The 22456-nt window shown below is 37.5% G+C and overlaps 2 protein-coding genes across 3 annotated transcripts in view; both read right to left on the reverse strand.

The window, feature by feature from the left end:
* Positions 1 to 3673, reverse strand: LOC127416424 (protein RD3-like). Its single transcript, XM_051655783.1, has 3 exons — positions 3362 to 3673; positions 2235 to 2540; positions 1 to 1278 (listed from the first exon to the last, which is right to left on the reverse strand). The coding sequence occupies exons 1-3, from the start codon at positions 3388 to 3390 to the stop codon at positions 912 to 914; spliced, it is 702 nt and encodes a 233-aa protein (XP_051511743.1). The 5' UTR covers positions 3391 to 3673; the 3' UTR covers positions 1 to 911.
* An 11627-nt stretch (positions 3674 to 15300) lies between these two features.
* rtn1b (reticulon 1b) overlaps positions 15301 to 22456 on the reverse strand; it is an 80540-nt gene continuing 73384 nt past the window's right edge. For both annotated transcript variants that reach the window (XM_051655761.1, XM_051655762.1), the window contains 6 exons: positions 17463 to 17670; positions 17187 to 17325; positions 16805 to 16874; positions 16613 to 16659; positions 16441 to 16499; positions 15301 to 16319 (listed from right to left, as the gene is read on the reverse strand). In XM_051655761.1, coding sequence (XP_051511721.1) covers positions 16277 to 16319; positions 16441 to 16499; positions 16613 to 16659; positions 16805 to 16874; positions 17187 to 17325; positions 17463 to 17670 — 566 coding nt within the window. In that variant the 3' untranslated portion in view covers positions 15301 to 16276. The remainder of the gene's footprint in view (positions 16320 to 16440; positions 16500 to 16612; positions 16660 to 16804; positions 16875 to 17186; positions 17326 to 17462; positions 17671 to 22456) is intronic.

Consider the following 22456-nt stretch of genomic DNA (forward strand, 5'->3'; position numbering starts at 1 on the left):
CTCTGTCATTTATTGCTTACAGCATACAAATTACATCATTCACTGCTTACAGTCCCACATCTGCCCAGGACCTGTAACAAAAGTGTCCCCTGTTTGTTTTTACACTGTTTTAACACTACTTTAAAATGGAAGCTTTATTATTAATAAGGACAATTACCAAACTTGTGCTTCAATGCTGAAGATTGTGTGCCACTTTCAGCCCATGCTACATGAAAAATAAAGAACAGTTCTGTCACTATTTGTACACAGACAGGCAAACAATATTAGTTTGTACCTCTGATGTAAAAAGCTTGGGAGAGGTGAGAAACATGCTGGGCTGTTCATGGGTAAATGCAGGGAGCAGGACCCACTGATGTGCAAACGTTGTGCAGTCCTCTGCCCTCAGGCTAATTTCTACTCTGTAATCCAGAAATATAACTCAGAAAAAAGACAGATTAGGCTAAATAACTGCTCTGGTTGAATGCTCTGGGTGCATGCTAATGTGTGTGTGTGTGTTTGCTTCCTCCAATATGCTCAGTCATTAGCTGTATCTCATGGAAAGCTATACAGCCCAAAGTACAAATGTTATTTCAATAGAAAGCAAATGGAAACAAATTATTGGTCAGTTTCCAAAGAGAGGCAATAACATTAAATGAAAAAATTATCTGCCATATGTCACTAAAATCTGACTTTTGTTAATCTTTTTGACTGATTACAAACGATTATGGCTCATATTCCAAGATTTAACATTACGCCATGCACCCTCTTCCTCTTTGTAGTCAGTTTACGATGAAACTGGAGAGGTAATTAGATATTCTCAATGTTGCAAGTGTAGATCTATGTCAGAGAACAAGGGACCTTGCCAATAGGAGGGACATACAAAAAAGGGTCATGTTTTTTTTTTTTTTTTTTTTTTCACAATTAGGTCACCCTCACAATGTGGTGCTGTAGGCCTCATAAGTAAAAGGATGGAAGTAGGGCAGGCTCCAATCTCGGTGGATAGAGTAAGGGCAGGCAGCCCGCAAGTGTTTATCCACATAACTAGAAATAGTAGGGATCTCTTTCCTATGCTTTCCCGGCTCCTCTGATGAAGACTGAGATGCATTTTCAGCCCAGTGATTTCTATTACCACTCTCTGTAGATGGAATGGGAGCAGAAGGAATAGCTGGTGGAGCTGAAAGGAGTGGACGCCTCTGCACTTTTTCTTCCTGCCTCCTCGGGAAGTCCCTAACAACATGCTTGAAGGCACCCACCAGCTCCCAGGGAGGGATGTCATTGTGGCCCAAAAGATCATGGAGCCTTCATGAAGTGCAAAACAATGTTTAGTTAAATCTTAAATAGAAGATGTCTATGTAAAATAATTCTGTACTATATCCTTATGCATGTGCATGATTAAACAATCCCATTAGAAACAAGAGCAGGAAAGAAAGTCCAACCAAATTAGAATTCCAACCCACTTTGTTAGTGCTTCCTTCTATTAAAATTCTTGATGATTTAAAGATGAGGCAAAATAATCTGTCACATTTAAAAAGATAAACTGCTTAGAAGAATTTTATATCTGTTTAAAATTCTATATTCCAAATATCAACTGGTTTTGCTTCAGGAACCAAATTTTACATCAAGTGGCAACCCAAGACAGTACCAAAACTGTTTATTGTACAAAGAAACCCCCAAAATGTGAACCCCAAAATCAAACTTTGAATTTGTTTATTATTATTAATATTAAAATAATACTAATCTCTGCAGCCAACAATTAACACATTGTGGTTGGCACAAATCTTGTTCATCCTTACTGAAAGTGAACCTATATTTAATTTAATTTGGGTCGCATTTACTTTGTGTAATTTTGTTCATGTCTTTTTGAGGATGAGGGCATGTCACTCAATTTGTCCAAGTGGGCATCTGCCTAATTTAGCTAGTTCATCTACCAAGTAACAGATGAATTTGCACTAAAATACTGTAGAGTTTTACCTTTGACATAAAAAAAGATATGAGGCGCGTTTTATCCTCCCTTTTAAAAGTTTAAAACCTGTATTTTGCTATCCTAACTATGCATGATCATATGGTTAGTTGAATTTTTATGTTTTTCCCTGAACAGACCTGCATCTGGGTTGCGACTCACCAGTTGAGAACCACTGGTATAAATTATATTAGAAAAATACCTTAACTGTAACACAGAATATGAAGCTCATAAGCAAGGCATGAGGACAAACTGCAGATTTCAGAACTATTTATATCCACATATTTTTTCTCACCTGGAAAGTACAACGGCTGTTTGTGAGGGTGGGATGCGCCCACAGAGGCGCTCTAGCTGATGACGCTCAGAGGCAGGTATGAGGGCAAGCAGGCTAGGGTATGCTGGGGGGCAATGGTATGCCAGAATGCCACGGGACAAGCAGTACTGGAACTCCTCCGCTTGAACCTGAAGTGCTCTTTGCTCTAGCTGCCAAAGCAGCTCTCGCAGCAACATTTGACCTGGGCTTGCAGGTGCCATGCATCCTTGAGCTGGGACACTTTCTGTGTGGTGCCATTTAGAACAACCAAAGAATGGCATTGCTGGGCTGTAGTGGAGGAGCAATAAAAAAAAGTGTACGATTAAGTGTGCTGGTGGAACCAGTGGATAAAAGTATTTTGTTACATCCAAAGTCTTTCTCTTCTTTCTTTGGTCATCCTCTTATAATGAAATCTGACTGTTAATAAAGAGCTTGGTCTTCAGTAGACAGTCCTTCACACTGTATCATATCAAATTTTGTTGTGCACATTCTAAACTGGCAGCTTAGTTGATTCAGCAGCATACAACTTCTCTCTATTCAGCTAACTGCATCTGCAGGACAATCCTGTTTTTTGTGTGTGTTTTTTCTCTAGTATTTGGTCAATCGGGCAGAACATAACTTATTCTCATAACTTAGTTTATTCACATCATTACCCATATTAATCGGTGAAAAAAAATAATTATTTTGAGAAAGGCTTAGAAAGCAATTTCATTTAGAAAGATTTAAAAGCTAAAAACAAACTAGACTATTTGACGGGCATGCATAAAATGCACTTTACATCAATTTAGCACAGTACTATATACAAAGCAGTACAGGGCACATGACGTTTCCAGACAACCTAAATAAGCCAAGAAAAGTCTAACTGAGAAAGAGAATGAAGAGACGGATAAATGCATTGACTTGGACTGGTAAAAACAAGCAAAAAGCAGGGCAAAACTGTTGCAGTTGAAAATAGAAACAGGAGGGAACATGCATGAGATGATGGATGGTGCAGAATTTGCAGGAGGGCTATATTACCACCAGAGTATTCACCACAGAGGACAGGAATATGAGTTTTGGCAATAGTGATGAAAAGAGGATGGAAATTAGAATACAAAATATTTTATTACCTTCCAGGTCCATTATCCTTTGACTCCATCTGTTGCCCTTGAAAAATGTCAATTGCATCAGGTTATGCAAATTAAATGAGAAAATAAATCCAGGGAGATACAGACTGGGAGAATACAGACAAAAAGTATAGATGGATAAATAATAGAAGGGAAAAGTATCCCAAAGAAATGTTGCTCTTGCAGTAGAAGAGTATCAGAGAAGCAAATAAGGGGTTTGAATAAGAAGAGAGAAAAAGAGAAATGACAGACGGGCAGAAACAGGGGGTAAGGCAAAGAAAGATAGAAAGAACTGAGCGTGTGCTAGTGACATGAAGGAATGATAGAACCGGGCAAAGTTGAGAAGAAGAATGAGACTGTTTTCCCTGCCCACAGCAAACTGCCTTCTGTCTCTCTGTTCTGATTACCCAGCCCACTTTTGACCCAGCCTGCTTTACACTCAAACATGCAGCATGAACACAAACATGCACTCTTACAATTTCAGCACATAAAACAAAAAAATAACACATACTCACATGTAAATATTTAATTATACTAAAAATCCCATGCTGTGTTGTTTACGCACCCTTTTGTCTTCAATGGTCAATCCATCTTTCAAATAAGACTCTGACCTTTTTATCTGCAGCAGTGTCTTAAACATCTTTTTGCCTCAAAACATGCCTGGGGTACATTAGCCTGGGGTGCCCATTTATTACAAAAAAATAGTTAATTGAATGTGACGGTCTGAATAAAATTATCGAAAGAAAATGCAGCCTATGTCAGCATGTAATGTGACCCCACTGCCAAGGGGAATTATGTCTGTATATAAGGGAAACTATGAGTCTAGTCTGGTCGAGAGTGTGACGTGCAGTTGAATAAACCCATTCTTCTGTGGAGGATAACAGTACTGTCATGCTAAATCGTGGCATAATCAAATAAATAAAGCAATTTGTTCTATTCACAAAAGTGAATTTGTATGAGTTACAAGGCTCCTAAAGGTTTTTGTATGAAAAGAAAAGAAAAACTCTCTGAAATCAACTCTTCTGTCTTTAAATAACTTTTACTCAAAGTTTGAGTGATGCACTTTAGTAGTGACCAGATCATGTATGTTTTTCAATGCAACATTTGGCCTAATTCATCCAGCACCGTGTGAATCTAAATAAGAGACCACTAAATTAAATAAACTCATTTACGTTTCATTGACTGCATTTGGTATGAACATGATATGTGCAAGACCATATTTATGTAGATGAACATTTGTGGTCTGTAACAAAGCACACGTGAAAGTCATTTCTGGACATAAGTGTTTCATCGCAGATTGCAGTTGGTGTCCATATGGGGGCCTCTGGGAATGCTCCAGGCTGCATGGTCTTCTGAGACCCATAATCACAGTCCAGCACCTGGTTCTGGTTGTAGGTCAGATTAGGGCAAAGCACCAGTGTGCTGCCCACGCCACCTGCCCTGTGCACATGTCATAATCTTTTCAAAACACTCATCTAGATACCATGTGTAATTTTCATGCACTCTGCTACTATGATACTAAAGTTCAACTGAAAAATAATAAAAGCACAAAGATCATTTGTACAACATATTTCTAAGATTAAAACAGGATATAAAAAGTGCATACTTTTCTGGATAAAACATTTTCCCAGAATTTAAACAATTCTCAGAATATTACAGTCTATATAAATGTACCAATAATTAATTTTGCAATTTATATTTGTTTGCTTCCCACTCCCAAAATGTGAGAGATGAGTGCATGTGTACATATGTTTGACTTGCAATGCAATCCGTTGCTTTCCCTCACAGGCTAAATATGAAAAGAGAGACTATGCAGACAAAAACAATCAGTAATTTCCAAAACACTTCATGTCACATTATTTTGGAGTTCTTCCTTTATTGCAGGCTCAGACCTTAAGACATCACCTGATGTCCAATTATTTTCATCTGCTGCATCATATTTGTTTGTCTGCCTGGCAACAAAAATGAATGTTCTGCTGAAGTGCAAAGAAGAAAAAAAGTACTGTTTTCCAGGAAAAAAATTTCCAAACATCCTTGTAGAATAGATCTTGAATTTAGTTTATTTTTCTTACCCCATTACCCCAAGTTATGCTTGAAAAAAAAAAAAAAAAAAAAAAAAAAAATAAAAATAATATATATATATATATATATATATATATATATATATATATATATATATATATATATATATATATATATATATATATACATAAAAAAAAATTTTTTATGTATGTATATATATGTATATATATATATATATATATATATATACATAAAAAAAATTTGCAATTTCTTTTATATAAATTATTTATTTATTTATTTGCAGTGTGAGTTCTGGAACAGCTTGATCTGATCTTTAATTATCAACTGTCACAGCAATGAAATTGCTGAAATGGAATGGACCCTTTTCATATTTCTGGGTTTGGAGTGCAAAAGTAAACTACAATGGAGTAAACTTCAAGGGAGACCACAGCAATATTATTTTTGTGTTCCCATTTGCTCCAGTAGATAAAGAAGAAAAAAAAATCCATAACTACATTTTCAGGACTTTAAGAGATAAAAAAGTATATATATATATATATATATATATATATATATATATATATATATATATATATATATATATAAAATATTTGTAAAAAAATTTTTTTTAATTTTTTTTTTTATTATAGATAGAGAGAGAAAGAGAGAAAGATGCCAAATACTGTCACTCCCTCAGCAGCTAAATTAATGCCTGGGCAATATAACACATAAGTGTGTCATGGATATGCATTAAATTGTGCCAAACTTTGCTCTGTACTTGCTTCAGGTGAGTTTTCAAACATAAAACAAATTCCGTACATTCATTTGGCACTATCTGAACAATTCCCATCTTTATTCTTGAGCAATGTACCTTTCATAAGGAGGGGGAGAAAGAAATCCACTGGAAATAGCATAGGACCTTCTACCACTGCCCTCTCTAAAACACTCCATGGCCAGGGGAGATTCATGCAGTCATTGCAGTCAGTCTCAAGTCATCAGACAGGGTGAATGTAGCCCTGTCACACATACCAACACAGAAAGAGGCTAATTGTCACTGTCAGTCTGTGTTTCTGGGGTGGGTGATGTCAGTGCCACTGACAGGGTACCTGTACAGGGACAGTGATGGTTTGGGACATGGCTGGTGTGCACACATAGTTACACCAGAGGGCAGTGTGCTTGCTTATACAAAGATCAGTTTATTTTTGTATTTTTTTAAATATGAAATATTCTTTAGTCCATAATTTGGGAAAAATAATGTTAAGCTTCGCTGAAAAGACCAGCTTAGGGCATGCTGGTCTGGGTTGGTTTACGATAGTTATTGCTGGTTTAGTGCTGGTCTTGCTGGTGGACAAGGATACTGTGGCTTTGTTCTTTGCCAGCAAAACAGCATGGTCTTTCTGGTAAAGCTAGTTAATGATCCCATTATATCCCATAATGACAGTTCACCCAAAAATTTTAAATTCTGTTATCCTTTATTCACCCTCATGTTGTTCTGAACCTGTATTACTTGCTTTCTTCTGTGGAACACAAAATTAATTTAACAAACGAAGGTTTATACCTGCCTATCTAATCAACAAATTAGCTGTAGAATACCACTGCCACTGCTTACCTCTCCCTAGCAATGGTCCTTTTGAAATCCCTCCACCTCCCCATCTCCATCACCTATTTTTAAGAGTTTCGGGGACAGCAAGTCACATAAGTTTTACCTACATCAATCAAAGATTATATGGGCAGGCGAACTCGTGAAAGGATATGTTAGGCAGAATGACAGCCTCAGTCACTATTCACTTTCATTGTATGGAATAAACGTGAAGGGTGAATTTTCATATACCAATACTGCACACAATTCTAATAAATGTTACTAAAGTACTAAAGCATTCCATGGTCTTGCCCCACAATAACTGATAGCTGATTTGATTTTATCTTACTTGGTGTTATTGAAATTTTTGCGTACCCTGAATCTTTCTTGTGATTACAATCAATTTATGGCACATTGTGTTTAACTTGTTTCTCCTGATTTTTGTATTTTTTGTCTTTTGTTGCAAGTTTGTTATTATGCAGTTGATCTCTTCATTTTGTTGCCCTGTTGTGCATTGTGAAGCATCATTGGGTTTGTGAAAGGCACTATAGAATTATTATTAGAATGGGCATTAGTCTTACACTGTTAGAGAGAGCTGAAGGAGGTATATGGATGTACCATGAGTGAGACACAGAGTGAATCTGTTAGGCCTGTCTGACTGACAGCATGTCCTCAGTTGAGTAATGAGGTAAGAGGGTGCATTAAGTGATTTGTCTCCTCTGTTATTGTTTATTTATTTATTTATGTTATTTTATTTTTTTTTGCCTGAAATTCTCCAAAAATCTTTCTATACCCTTGGCAATTCACATTAGAGTTTTGGAACTTTCCTTTTATATCTGACATTTCTCTGGCACTTTTTGTACAAAAGTATTGTACTGGTAATACTTCAAATAAATGGTTTTGAGCACTGTTTGCTTTTTCACTCTGTCATGAGTTGTATTTGACAAGTGGACATTGTCAGTCATGCCTGGCCTTTGGCTGGGCTATAGACACACAGGCAGCAACCTCAAGGCCATCTGACCCAGAGTGCCTGTCTCTGTGTGGGAATGGTGATTTTAACTTGACAACTAGTTGATTTATAAAGCAGGGTGTTGAATGTCAAGGTGCATTTGCAAATTGTAATCTTTTGTAAATTACTGTAAGTCCAGGTGTTATCTCATTTTGAAAATGGTGATGTATGCTGAAATTATACTTTCCTGCAAATGTTGGAACTCATTGTTTAAGTCTTTGCATTATGAACAAGCTTATGTGCAGAATATGCTATGTGTGCACGTCACTTTTTTTCAGATTTATTTTTCAGAAGTCAATTTCTAAACCTTGAAGTCTTGGCAACAAAAAAAGCTATTGAACATTTCCATTGTTGCTGTCCAGAAAAAAAAAAAAAACAGTTCATTGAACACATGTTTACCATTTGTGATAATATGCTCCAACATCTGGGCATGTTGTCACACTATATGGTGTAAGTTGTCAAAATAGAAACTACCACTAAAGAGAATATTTTAGGCTTTCCAGCTAAATGCAAACAGCAAAACAATTATGAAACACAAAATAATTGTTGAAACAGTAAAAAAGGTCAAAGGTAATATGTAAAAATAGCATATCAACCAAGAGTATAATCAATAAATTGTATACATTTAAAATATTTACTGTACAACATAAGTGAACTTGCCCTGACCTTATATTTATGAAAAATACTCTATTCCTGAGAACACAGTTCAACCTTTCAGTTAAAGTCTTCAAAATGTATTTGATCATTGCTAGTGTGGTGTTACTGTGTTCACTTGTTTACCCTTAAAGGAATATTCTGGGTTCAAGACGAATTCAATCGACAGCATTTGTAGCATAATGCTGATTACCACAAAAATTCATTTAGACTTTTCCTTAAAGAAAATCAAAAATCAAGGTTACAGTGAGGCACTTACAATGGAAGTGAATGTGGACAATTTTTGGAGGGTTTAGAGGCAGAAATGTGAAGCTTATAATTTTATAAAATCACTTACATTAATTCTTCTGTTAAAACTCATGTATTATTTGAGCTGAAAAGTTGTTTAAATTGTAATTTTTACAGTTATTTTAGGGTTTTAGGGTGTGTTGACATTACCTCATCATGGCAATGAAGTTTTAAAATTGGCAATAACTTTACACAGAAAAGGTTAGTAAGTGATTTTATCACACTAAAATCATGTTTACATGCATATTGTTTATCATCTTGTAGTTTGTGGTGATGGGAGCATGGTCGTGTGTCTGTCTGCAGGAGAGCGGTAAGGCTCGTCACCTGGGTTGTTATTATCTCTAACACCTGTTTCTTGTTGTAGTGATTGCAGAGGGAGACATAAAAAGGTGCACAATGGGTCAGAGAGAGAGAGACAGACTGACTGACTGACTGACTGACTGACTGACTGACTGACTGACTGACTGACTGACTGACTGACTGACTGACTGACTGACTGACTGACTGACTGACTGACTGACTGACTGACTCTGACTGACTCTGACTGACCCTGACTGAACCTGTGTGTGCTCGATAGAAGCCTTTACTTGTTTGCGTGTGTGACTACTTGGCCACTGAGCACCTTTTTGTTTGTTTTATGAATGATGCTGAAGAGTAATAAAAATACTCATGTTGACAGTTCGCTGCCTCCTGACTCCTTCATTACCTAGACAACGAACCTTCTACATAGCTATACTTTTGAAAAAGGGAGTATTTTAATGTTCCAAAATTGGCCCCCATTCACTTCCATATTAAGTGTTTATTGTAACTGTTATGATCCTGTCACTCAGTCAGTCTGGCTTTTTGTGTTACAGGGTCGTGACATCATTGTTCTGTGTCTGTCTTGTGTTTTGTCTTCTGTCTTTGTGGGAGAGCACGGCTTTGGTTATGGTTTCCCTGCCATGCGCTCTTCGGTCGGTCTTGTGTCTCATGTCCAGAGCATGGTGTCTGGATCCTGACTTCCCTGTCTGGTTCGGTTTCGGTTTTGGTGTTGGGATCCGGACATTCATGTTTCATGTCTTGTCTTATATTGCTGTGAGTGCCTTGCGCTCATGTCACCTTGGTGGCATGCACACATGTCAATAATCTGTGTCTGTCTCTTGTGACCATGGACATACTTTGCGCTCGCCGAGCGCCAGAGTCACAAACTGTCTTAATGTTGTGCTGAGGTTCAGTCACTTCGGTTTGAGGTGTCGGGTTTGTGTGTGGCTGAACTCTCGCAGAGGTATCCTGTCTCGTTACTTGTAATGCAACTTAAAAAATGAGCCCTTCCCGGACTTCCTAGGTTGCCTATTAAAGCCTGTAGACTGATTTTCATGCGAAGGGAGCGGGTTTCTTTTGCCGGGAAAATCCAAAGGATGTGACGTTTATGTGCGCTCCTGAGACCCTTGACTCAGACAGTAATAGCTTCTCTTCCGCTATTCAACAGCGACAACAAACTGCAACACTAGGTAACGTTATCTTAGAGATGGAATCCAGCAAACGTCCGGCTCCCAGCACAACACCAACTCTTACACAAACTCAGAGTAAGCCAAAAAAACATTTATCTACTGAATCCCGTCTGGCTAAGTGGAACATGATCGTGGTTGAGCGAAAACTAGAGTGAACATCGGCAGGTCATTTGATTCCTGGAGGGACCTTCATTCGGTTTTGGGGATCAAAACCGACCCTGAGTTGGCGTTCTTCTTATTGGACATGTAAGCTTACATAACTGCAAAGCATGTGAAATATAGTGCCATAAGGATTGATCTGTGTCATTTTAGCTAAACTACAATAACTCATGAAATGAATGCTAGACAATGTTCAAGATAATGCAAAAAGACCCATTCATTAGTGTAACGTAACTTGGTTATACAGAAAATATATACATTCTATTATTATAAAACAACAGCGCATCGATATATCAAAATGACAGTTGTGATGGAATCACATCAATACTGAATTGTGTCAACATATTTATAATGTACAGTCTATTTTATAAACAGCTACTGTCATCATCCACCAGATTTAGCTAACAGTTATTGATAAAACTGGCTAGCTAGCTAACACCGACATTGGCTATCGTATAAATGCAGTCAATGTATCATGCAAAGAAAAGTGATTACTTCAAACTACAGTCTCGCATAGTCAGATCTATATCCACACATTCTTATAGTCCTGTTCCAGCACTGGAGAGTCAAATATAATATACAGTCTCAAAGTTCGTAGTAAAACAATCATAACTGTGTAATTTTAATTATGCTACCTCATCTGTCAGCATGATGTTGGTGAATCACGTTTTCTAGTAAGACCTTTGATATTAGGGCAAAAATCTTATTCTTGATGATAATTTTTGTATTGTTTTCCTGTAAAAATATCAAAAAATCCTTAAAACAAGATCAATTTGATTTATCTTTTTTTAGAAACAAGATATTTAGGTTTTTCAGAGAATGTATTTTTAACATGTGTATTTTGTCTCACTGTACTGGCAGAGTTTTTATAGTCAAACCAAGTGAAAAAAATCTACCAGTGCTGAAGAAGTAATCCAAAGTATTTAGAATACGTTACTGACCTTGAGTAATCTAACAGAATACGTTACAAATTACATTTTACAGCATGTATTCTGTAATCTGTAGTGGAATACATTTCAAAAGTAACCCTCCTAAACCTGAGCACAACACCGAACCTAAAGATGCCCAGAGCACCACACCCTCCGTTTCTCCTATAGTTCTCTGTACACACCACCAGAGGGCGAGGCAAACTCATGGATCTCAACAGAACCGCAGAAGGAACCATACTGCAACACTCAGATGTGACAAATATTTTTCTTTGCAGCAATATAAAGAACACAATGATGAATACCCATAATTTAAGTAAAAGGGAAGGGAATTTTTTATACATTTTCCTTAAAAATTCCTTACAGTGTTGACTATGTGCTGTGGGAGAAAATTAGTGTGTGTGTGTGTGTGTGTGTGTATGTTGAAGGCCCCACCTGGTAGAGGAAACAGATCCCGCTGTTGTCCAAGTCCATTCCACCTGTTCCTGGAGCGAAAATCTAGCATTTGGACAATGCACAGGTAGACTAGGCACACCCAACAGTGCCCGGTGACACATGGGCGGTGTCCTAACACTCATTTCTTGCAGTATTCATTATTCTTATATAGGATGTAACACCACAATGACTTGTATATACCTCTGTCTAAACTTTACTGGGGAAGAAACAGCTTAAACCAGCCTAAGTTGTTTAGGCTTAGATGGTCTCTGAATCTGGTCTATTTTGCTGTGTGTGTGTGTGTGTGTGTGTGTTTTTCAAGGCATTTGGGTAACATACAAATGTGCTTCATGTGATAACATCTAAATAACTGGTTTTACTGAAAAATATTTAAAGGTGCACTCAGGACTTTTTTTCTCATTGAAAAACCTATACTCTTAAAAAATGAATAGTAATTTTGAAACATACAGTATGTATAAAATCATGAGCACTCACATTAGATTAAGACTCCAGTCATACCAGTTACCTTATAAAAGCAGTTCGTCATGGAGAGGGTCCCCTCATGGGTGCTGCCATGTTAGGATCACATGACCAGCCAAATACTACTTGCTTACTCTACTTCTTAGTAGCCGCCCTTTTATTGGATACTTTCCCTCAGGTATTAAATTAATCATGGTGGACTGTGAATAATACATTTCTACAATGGCATCGGCAACTGTAAACTATTATGTTTGAATCACGCTGCATTCATGCCTCTAGGTGTCAGTGTAAAGTCCAAGATGACATACTTAAAAATTACTGAGTGCAAATTAAATATGGATGAATTAACCTGACTACATTTGGTAACACGCAAAAAATATTTTTTAAGGATTAGATAAGAAAGAAATAGATCCTAGTTACTACTTTTAATTAGACCAGATCAAACTATCTAAGACTATCAAACCAGCTTAGATTTAAGCCAACACAGTCTCATGAGAAAATCATGGTTACAGTAGGTTGAGGGTTTGGGTAAGGGGGTTGACTTTATGGTTAGGTTTAGGTTTGGAGGTGAACTTAGGAAAAATTTTAATAACGTAATAACATCGCTAGGGATGGGACGATATATTGAATTTCAATATATCATGAATCAAAAAATGACAAACCGTATCAAGGCAAAACTCGATAATTCGAAATTTGAAACATTGTTTTCTGTCCATGTGATCATAAATGAAATGACCCGTCAAACATCATAATCTCTATATCGCTTGATTTTACCCCATAGTGCGACTGTACTCATAATAGTTTTCTATAAAAGTGCTTTTATTATACATGGTGCAGGTCACCCCCTTTAATGTGTTCCGCCATGTTGAAATGACATGGTCCGCTGTGTTTCACTAAACGCCGAAGAAGGAAATCCTTGTGCTCATTGGCTGCCACCTATGTAGATGCGCATGTCTATGCTTAGCGCAGTGTTGTTTGGTGACGTGAAGAGCGAAAAGAACACAATGGAACACACTTATTTATCGTGCTTTCAAAGCGGAGACAACAGGAGATTCAGCTGTACTGCCGAAGAAGCGAAAAAGGTCCGAAGCAAGAAGACAGAAAGACCGACAAAGACAAAAACTAGAGTAAACTTCAGTACGGCATTCACAAAGTGGAAAGATTTGATGCTGGAGAAAAACCTGAGTTGTGATGCTGATGTTGCTTCTTTTTTGTTGGACACGTAAGAAATTATTAATTGTTTAGACCACTCTCTAAAATAGTATCAGTGGAATTTACAGAAAACTCATACAAGTCTCCCTCGAACTTTTTAAAATTACGTGTGTAGTCAATGTATGTTAGTAATGGACACTTTTCAGCTGTGTTTACAAATTCAACCAGAAAGCAACATGTAATTTTATTTTCTTTGTTATCACAGCTATAGTAAGGGGGGCCCATCTACCTCCACCTCTATGAAACGGCATACATCTTCATTCATTTAGTAGCTGGGCACAGCGAATGTTGTGGATTTTGAGTAAGCCATGATGTTGGTTTGCTTGGAAACAAAACGAGTTCTTCAAATTCAGTATTCATGGACATGCTAAATTTGATCATCAAAAAAAATTATATTCTTTCCTTTACCATAACAATTTGTATCTCTAGATAATTGAGGTTTATTTTACGCTAAGCAGTTCTCTAATAAAGGTAATAACTGTCTTTAGAAATAACGTGAAACTTAGGCAGTCTCCAAAGATTATTGATATGAGGGACAATAATAATCTGTCCTTAACTGTAGAAGTCTGTTCGCTTGAATTCTGACGTTTGTTTTTAGGCAAAGCAATTATATTATAGTAGTAATAAATAACTTTAGGAATTACCTCAAACTCCGACATTTTCCAGATGCAAATGATATTCCAGAGCTGGTGGGGGCAGCAGAGACGATCATACTTATCCACATTGATAGATGGCAGTACAGCATCTAACACCACTGTCATATCGATACTTAAAGTACACGAAGTAGTGCAATGCTAAGGCTAGCTAGAGAACTACTGAATGCCACTTTAATATCCTCTCTGTTCTTTACAGGCAGTTAAAAAAATTAAAAGAAACATTAATTTTAATCACAAATAGCACGGATGCGGTAAAAAACCAAGACTTCTCTTTTGTTAATAAATGAACATCAACAGCTGTGCGAGTCTGTGAGATACACGTTAAACTCTTAAAGTGACAGTACCATTATAGCGCTTGTAATACAAACAAATGTAAACTTAATGTTATTACTTGTAAATAGTACACATTCTTTCAAATATTGGCAGCTCATATCATTATTATATATACAATTTCAAGAAACAATATTAAAATATTAGAATAATAATAATTAAAAAAAATAATAAGAAGAACAATACTTGTTCTTCACCTGTTCAGCCTGAATGTAACCCACTATTTTTGAAGGCTCATTTGTTTGTGGTCTTTTCTTATAGTGAGGGGTATATGAGAAACTCATTTAAACTTTGAGCATTTATATTTTAGATTAAAGAACTTTATTTTGATGAGAAATTATTATGTGCATTTTGCACAAACATTTAATCAAAATAAACACAGTTTTATGCTATATTTTGTCATTAAAGTGTTATCATATCAAAGATAATATCGAATCGTGAACCTCAGATCGTATATCGAACCGATCCGTGAGATAAGCATATCGTCCCATCCCTAAACATCGCTTTAGTTTGTTTATTTTTCGGAGTACAAGTCGTATGTTTTTGTTCAAGCCAACTCTTATGATTCCTTACAAGTTCACCATTTCGATTTTTTTGTTTCTTTTACTCTGCAAGTTTGTCATTGCTGTGTTTTCAAGCTATGATAATCTTAAAGAAAATGAGCACAGACTCCTTCCATTCAAATGAAACTCTTAAGCCAAGCACATTTAAGAACATTTATTTTCGCATTCATTATTGAGTACATCTTAAGTGCAAATAGTAAAGAGTCAATGGCTAAGAGAATGAACAACACTTAACACTGTACAAAGATTGACAGATTCTAGCTGGCAATCACTCACTTAAGCTTCCTTCTCTCTCTCTTTTGTTTTGTATCATTTACAAAAAGAAGATCAATGACAGCACCTAAAACATGAATCTCTGTAGCTCCTTTAATGAGTCCTACAAGAAAAGAAACCAAATGCTATGAATGAGTGGACCATACCTAATCAGAGCAATGCTAAATAGTTGCATTTGTGCCCAACATTACAAATACCAGGAACCCTAGCAGATCCATGCTTCTAGCTGACAATGACTATTATGTAAATCATGTTTACAGATATATTGATAAAAGAGGAAAAGCCCCACCCAACGCCCAAGACAAAAAAAGCTTTTTTTTTTTTCTTTTTTTTTCCAAGAACAGTGTCACAGGACAGCAATAAAGCTGGAGAGATCCTTCACATACTACAGAGAAAAAACATTTTCAGCACAGCTGAGAAAGCACAGAAAAGTAAGAGAAAAATAGAATTCATTAGCACTTAAGACTCTTGACTTCATGCACTTTGAGCAACACAAAATAAAAATTACATTTAGTCTTATCCAGTTTTGAATTGTATGTTTCAAGGTTACTTCTACAACTCATCAATTAGTTGTACTTCTCACTAGAGCCTGATTTGAGAGATAGCACGCTTTGTTTTATTTTTTAGGTGAGGATGGAACTTCTCCTGCACAGCTTGGCTTTGCTCTAGACGTCACAATGTGTACAAAGTAGAACCATGTTCCAGTGATGTTTACTGTATGTGTGTCTAGTGTCTGAGTGTGTGCATCTGTGTGTTCAAAGAGGAACCCTTGACCATCATTCAGCTCTCCTTGTAGTGGGATGGTCAGGGGCTCACTACCTCCTCCAGGGGCCGTGTGGAGCCTACTCAGCCTTCCGTTTTGCCCCAGGAATCTTCTCCTGGATCCTGTACAGTCAAACACACTCACAATTGAATGTCCACAAATTAGATGCATAACTATGCATTCAGATACAAACATTCACCCCTCTTATTCTACTAAAAATAAATGCATAGATGAAGGACTTACTTTCCCACCACAGAGTTGACTTGGGTCCTTATTAGGTCCACATACTGGTCAATCTGTGCCTAGAGGGAGAGAGAGAGAGAGAGATGTGAAAAACAAATGCAGGAGATGTAGTCATGTTGCCTGTGAATTATACATGATGCTGTAGTCATGGTAACAAAGGTTCCACTCTGACCTGGTATTTCTCGTAGACCACAGGCATGGAGAACATGGACACCACCACTGAAGCAAGATGCAATGTGAATGAAAACATAAGAAAGAAGAGTACATGATCAGAAAATACAGTTTTCCATTCAAAACTGTATTCATTAAGCTCTATTTCTAACATGGATACATATGTAAACATCTGGGAAAAAAAGAGTCTCACCCATAATAAGAAGAGTGAGACCATTGAAGAGGGCTCCCAAATAGGTCAGCAACCACATCAGCACTGCAAACTTTAGTTGAACAAACACAACTAGCAGTTAGCGCATACTAACCATTTATACAGGTAATGTGATTTATAATGTATTTTTGCACCAGTGCAGTAATCTGACAAGCTGAGCAAAAGCAGCAAAATGGAATGAATTTTAAAATGAATATATATAGTATATAACATTTTACATATAAAATATTTATATATAATAGTATATAACAAGAATGAGCCAATAGGGTCCAAAAGGTGTTAAACTTATAAAATGTGTTAGTATAGTGTTAGTGACTAACTTGTGCATTATTGTTTATCGATGTAAAAATGAATAGAGCTTTACCTTTAGTGAGTCCACCAGATCCTGAACCAAGAACAGTCTGCGCAGTTCTTTCAGTGTGCTGTTGATATAGTATTGGGCGTTTTCTGCATACCTCTGCAATTGATCATGGGACAGTGACATCTCCACATCCAGATATGCTCTGTACCCAGGCAATAGAAACCATTGTTAGAAATATTCGAAATATTAGTCATATTATATAGTTATAACATAGTAATAGCATAGTAATAACATGAAGTGATGCATATGCATGCACACTAAAACACAGAGTTGTTATACTTGAAGGGATGTCCCTCATCTGTCTTCTGCACGGCTTGTAGCACGGACTTGTAGACTCTGAAGCTGATGGTGGCAGAGAGGGCAGCCAGGGCCAGATAGGCCACCACACTGACCACACTGAACTGCATCAGAGAGAACAGCAGCAGCAGTACACTGCCAAACACCAGCCCACTCTGCTTTAGGTCCCGCCAGTATAGCAACTCCATTGCTGGTTAGGGAGAAAGAGAGAGAGAGAGAAAAAACATGAGTTGAAAATGAGGTGGGGGCAGTGCTGGGAGGTATGACAGTGTGCATATATTTTTCAGATTAACACTTTTTATTGATTCAGACAAATGAAACAGAAAATCAAACATATATACACAGAATCAACCTTTATCCCCCATTATTCCCTTTTCCCCTCCCAATACCCAACCCCACCCTGACCCTCAAAAATGTAGAATAATAGTAAAGTCATCAAAACTATGGAATAACATAAATGGAACTATGGGAATTATGTTGTGACTAAACAAAATCCAAAATAAATCAAAACTGTGTTATATTTTAGCATCTTCAAAGTAGCCACCCTTTGCCTAGAATTTGGAGATATGTACTCTTGACATTTTCTCAACCAACTTCTTGAGGTATCACCCTGGGATGCTTTTAAACAGTACTGAAGGAGTTCCCATCTATGTTGGGCACTTATTGTCTGCATTTCTTTATTATTTGGTCCAAGTCATCAATTTCAAAAACTTTTTTTTTTTTTTTTAAATTAAATTGTAGTTTTATAATGAAATAAATTAATATGGTGGCACAATTATATTTTTGTCTACAAAACTAATTTCAAACATTTAAGCATACGCATTCAGATCATGAGAAACATTTCAGTCAAGTGTTTCAAAACTTTTGACCGATAGTGTATTATATATATATATATATATATATATATATATATATATATATATATATATATATATATATATAATAATCACACACATTTAAAACTACACATCTCTCTCCACTGCCCCTCCCCGAGAGGTTTCCCAGCCTTCTATATGACATTTCTTCGAATGCCACCACCCTGCCCTTCTCTGTGTACCACTCCTGAAATGAGGGCACTCCAGCCGACTTCCATCCCCTAAGGCTGACCTGTCTGCTGATCATAACACTGGCTAGGACCCAATTTCTTATGTATTTGTCCCCTGTATTGATGACTGCCCCATCGCCTAAAATACAGAGTCTGGGGCAAAATGAAATTTGAGTGTCCAGTAAGTCACACATAAAACTCTGAACCCTCAACCAAAAATCTTGGATCTTAACACACCACCAAACAACATGGGTTGTGTCCCCATCTTCTGATTGGCATCACCAGCAGGTGGGTGTGTCTTTAAGACCAAGCCTATTCAATCTAGAGGTGGTCCAATTGAATCAAGGTAAAATCTTAAATTGCATAAGGTGCACCCTTGCATTTCTAAGTGTAGACATGACGTTTTTTTTTATAATCCTAGCCCACACTCCCTCCTCCAATACCAAGTTTAAATCTTTCTCCCATAATCTCTTGAGAGAAGTTGAAGCTCTGTCCCCAAGACTTTGAATTAGCAGGGAGTAATACACTGATGCCTCATGGCCTTTAGCAGTAATCACCACTCCCAGAGTATTCACTGCTCTAGGGGGGTGTATGCTACTCCCAAAAATAGTACAGAGCAGATGGCACAGCTGTAAATACCTGAAGAATTGAGGGAAACCCAAAATGTTGAACCATATATTCAAAGGATCTCAACACTCCACTCTCATATAGGTCACCGAGCATATTAACCTCCCTCACAATTCTCTCTGACCAGCAGAAAGGGGACTTATTAATATACAATTTGGGGTTCAGCCATATGCTCGAAGAAACATTGAAATAATTGTCTGAATTAAACACACTCGACACTTCTGTCCATACCACGTGCAAATGCGAGACAACAGGGTTTAACTTAACTTCTCCGGTTAGTTTGATAGAAATGCTTTGCAATGGCGAAATAGGGGCAAGAACTTCCTGTTCAATACAAAACCAGGGAGGGGCTCTCTCAGGTGGAAGCGAACAATGAGCCAAATATCTGAGACCGAATGCATAATAATAAGACAAAATCTTGGGTAGGCCTAGCCCACCTTTGTCAGTCGGCCTATGTAACTTACTGAAGTGTAATCTGGGACGTTTACCATTCCAAATGAAAGACTTCGCTATCAAATTGCTTGAAATAAGAGAGGGGGACATCTACAGGGAGAGACTGTAGCAGGTAATTGAATTTTGGAATACAATTCATTTTAATAACATTAACCTTCCCAATCATAGATAAATGCAATGAAGCCCAACTGCCGATATCGCTCGAAAACCTTTTTATTAAAGGGTCAAAATTAACTCACACAAAATTTGCTGGGAATAAAATATCCAAATACTTAATGCCCTGTTTGGGCCACTGGAAGGCGCCCAGCTGAATAGCCGTTACCGGGTAGTACGCTGTCAGAGACAAAGCTTCGGATTTAGACCAATTAACTCTGAATCCTGAGAATTTAGAAAAGGAATGAATAATTCTGTGGAGGCAAGGCATAGATCTAATAGTGATGGAGATGAATAATAAAATATCATCTGCGTAAAGCAAAAGCTTATGCACCACACCTCCCGTCATCACCCCTGGAAAATCATACTCCTTTCTTATCGTGGCTGCTAATGGTTCCAGGGCAAGACAGAACAATAATGGGGAAAGAAGGCAACCCTGCCGGGTGCCCCTATCCAGAGTAAAATAATCTGAAATTAATCAATTTATTTGTACCACCGCTATCGGGTGTCTATAAAGTAACATAATCCATCCAATAAAAGTATTCCTGAACCCGTACATTTTCAAAATCTTAAAAAGATAATCCCATTCTACCATACCATATCACCAGCAGATTTCACTGAGGGAACGGCAGAAAAAGTCTCTCTCTGTTTTATATATCTAGCCAGAAGCTTTCCTGCCTTGTCCACCGACTCAAAGTATGACTGTCTTGCCCTGAATAGCCAAAACTCCACCTTCCGTGACAAAACAGTATTATATCTGTATTTCAATCGGGTCAATTCCCTGAGGTCATTAGACGACATTCGACGCTTCAGCTCTGCCTCAGCACTTTTAATATTCCCTTCCAATTCCACGAGTTCTTGTGCTTTGGATTTTTTGGTAAATGAGGCATACTGTATGATCCGGTCCCTAAGAACCTCCTTAAGTGCCTCCCAAGCCACGGCCACAGAGAATACTGAGGACCAGTTGGTCTTCATATAGACATTGATTTCAGCCTTTAGCATTTGTTGGAATTCAGGATTTTGCAAAAGGGATAAAAGCGCCAACTATATGATTTCTTTTTCTCCATATGCGGCACACCTCTAAACACACCAGGGCATGATCTGAGACTAAAATTTTTCCAATTGAGCAATCAACAACAGATGAAATGAGGGACTTAGGTATATATATAAAAAATCTATTCTAGAGTAAATCTTATGGACTGATGAAAAAAAAAGTATAGTCCCTACCAGATGGGTTCAAAAGTCTCCAAATATCTGTAAGACCAAGATTTTTACACATCCTGTGAAGAGTCAATGTTGCTCTAGGGGGCATGCACACTTTTGCTTCACTATAATCAAGGACTGAGTCCATCAAAAGATTAAAGTCTCCTCCCAATATTATATCATGAGGGTTGCTAGCGGCTTGCAACATCCCTTCAAGATCTATAAAAAAAGCCCTGATCATCAACGTTAGGTGCATAAATATTAGCCAAAATAAGACATTGTCCCTGAATTTCAGCTAAAACAATAAAGACTCTTCCTAATTTATCTTTACTTTGTTTGAGACATTTGAATTGTAGATGTTTACTTTTCAGCATAATGACTCTCCTGCTCTTATTCGAGCCAGCACTATAAAAAAATGCCCACCCCATATCTTTCCACATTTGGGCAAGGGATCAGCTTCCTGCAGAGAAAGGTGCATTTCTTGAAGAAACATAACCTTCCTTCTTTTTATGGGGTGCCCCAACACATTCACATTCCACATGGAGAGAAACAATCCACTCATATTAACATTTGACATTTTGACATATAAGAAATAATAGATTGTGTCTATTAGACCACATTCCAACATTAGTACAACCATCAGAACCCGAACATCCCACAGAACCAAACAAACAGAAAAAATAAAAACATGCGCATTAATCCCGCACATTACAGCGCCAACTGGCGTCCATCCCTCCGAACTCACACAGTCCATACACGTCTACGAGAACCCCCCACGACAACTTTGTCATCGGATTACTCAAGTCCGGTGTTTCTATGCAAAGTTTGTGAGACAAAATTGCATGGCAAAAAATAATCTATAAAACAAACTCCAGCCAATAGGCGGAATAAACACAAAGAGCATGTAGATTCATCCATAAAACTGTCCTGAAGGTGTGTTACTCTACAAAATAAACTCCAGCCGCTAGGCAGAACCAGCACAAAAAAGCGCGCAGATTTGTCAGTCAAACGAATGTTCAGTGAGCCGGTCCACTCGGTTGCAGCATGATTGCAAACAAATGACTTAATCACTCCAATGTCTTTGCAAGAAATACTCCACAAAACAAACTCCAGCCAAAAGGAGGAATAAGTACAAAGAGAATGTAGATTCATCCATAAAACTGTCCTGAAGGTGTGCTACTCTACAAAATAAACTCCAGCTGCTAGGCGGAACCAGCACAAAAAAAAAGTGCTCAGTTTCCTCAAACAGTCAAGCGAATGTTCAGTGAGCCGATCCACTCGGCTGCAACGTGAGTACCACAAGATGACTTACTCACTCCACTGACTTTATGAAGGACATCGCTTGCTGTGGGCATGTGAATGTTTTACGGCCATCCTTAGCATCTTTTCTCAATTTGGGTCGGGAATATCAGTGCAAAAGCGACTTTCTGTTGATGTAAAAGTTTCTTGCATTCCTTGAATCAATCATGTTTCCCTCTTGTCGAATTCGCAAAGT

This window comes from Myxocyprinus asiaticus, chromosome 25, assembly GCF_019703515.2.
Source record: "Myxocyprinus asiaticus isolate MX2 ecotype Aquarium Trade chromosome 25, UBuf_Myxa_2, whole genome shotgun sequence".
Classification (NCBI taxonomy): domain Eukaryota; kingdom Metazoa; phylum Chordata; class Actinopteri; order Cypriniformes; family Catostomidae; genus Myxocyprinus; species Myxocyprinus asiaticus.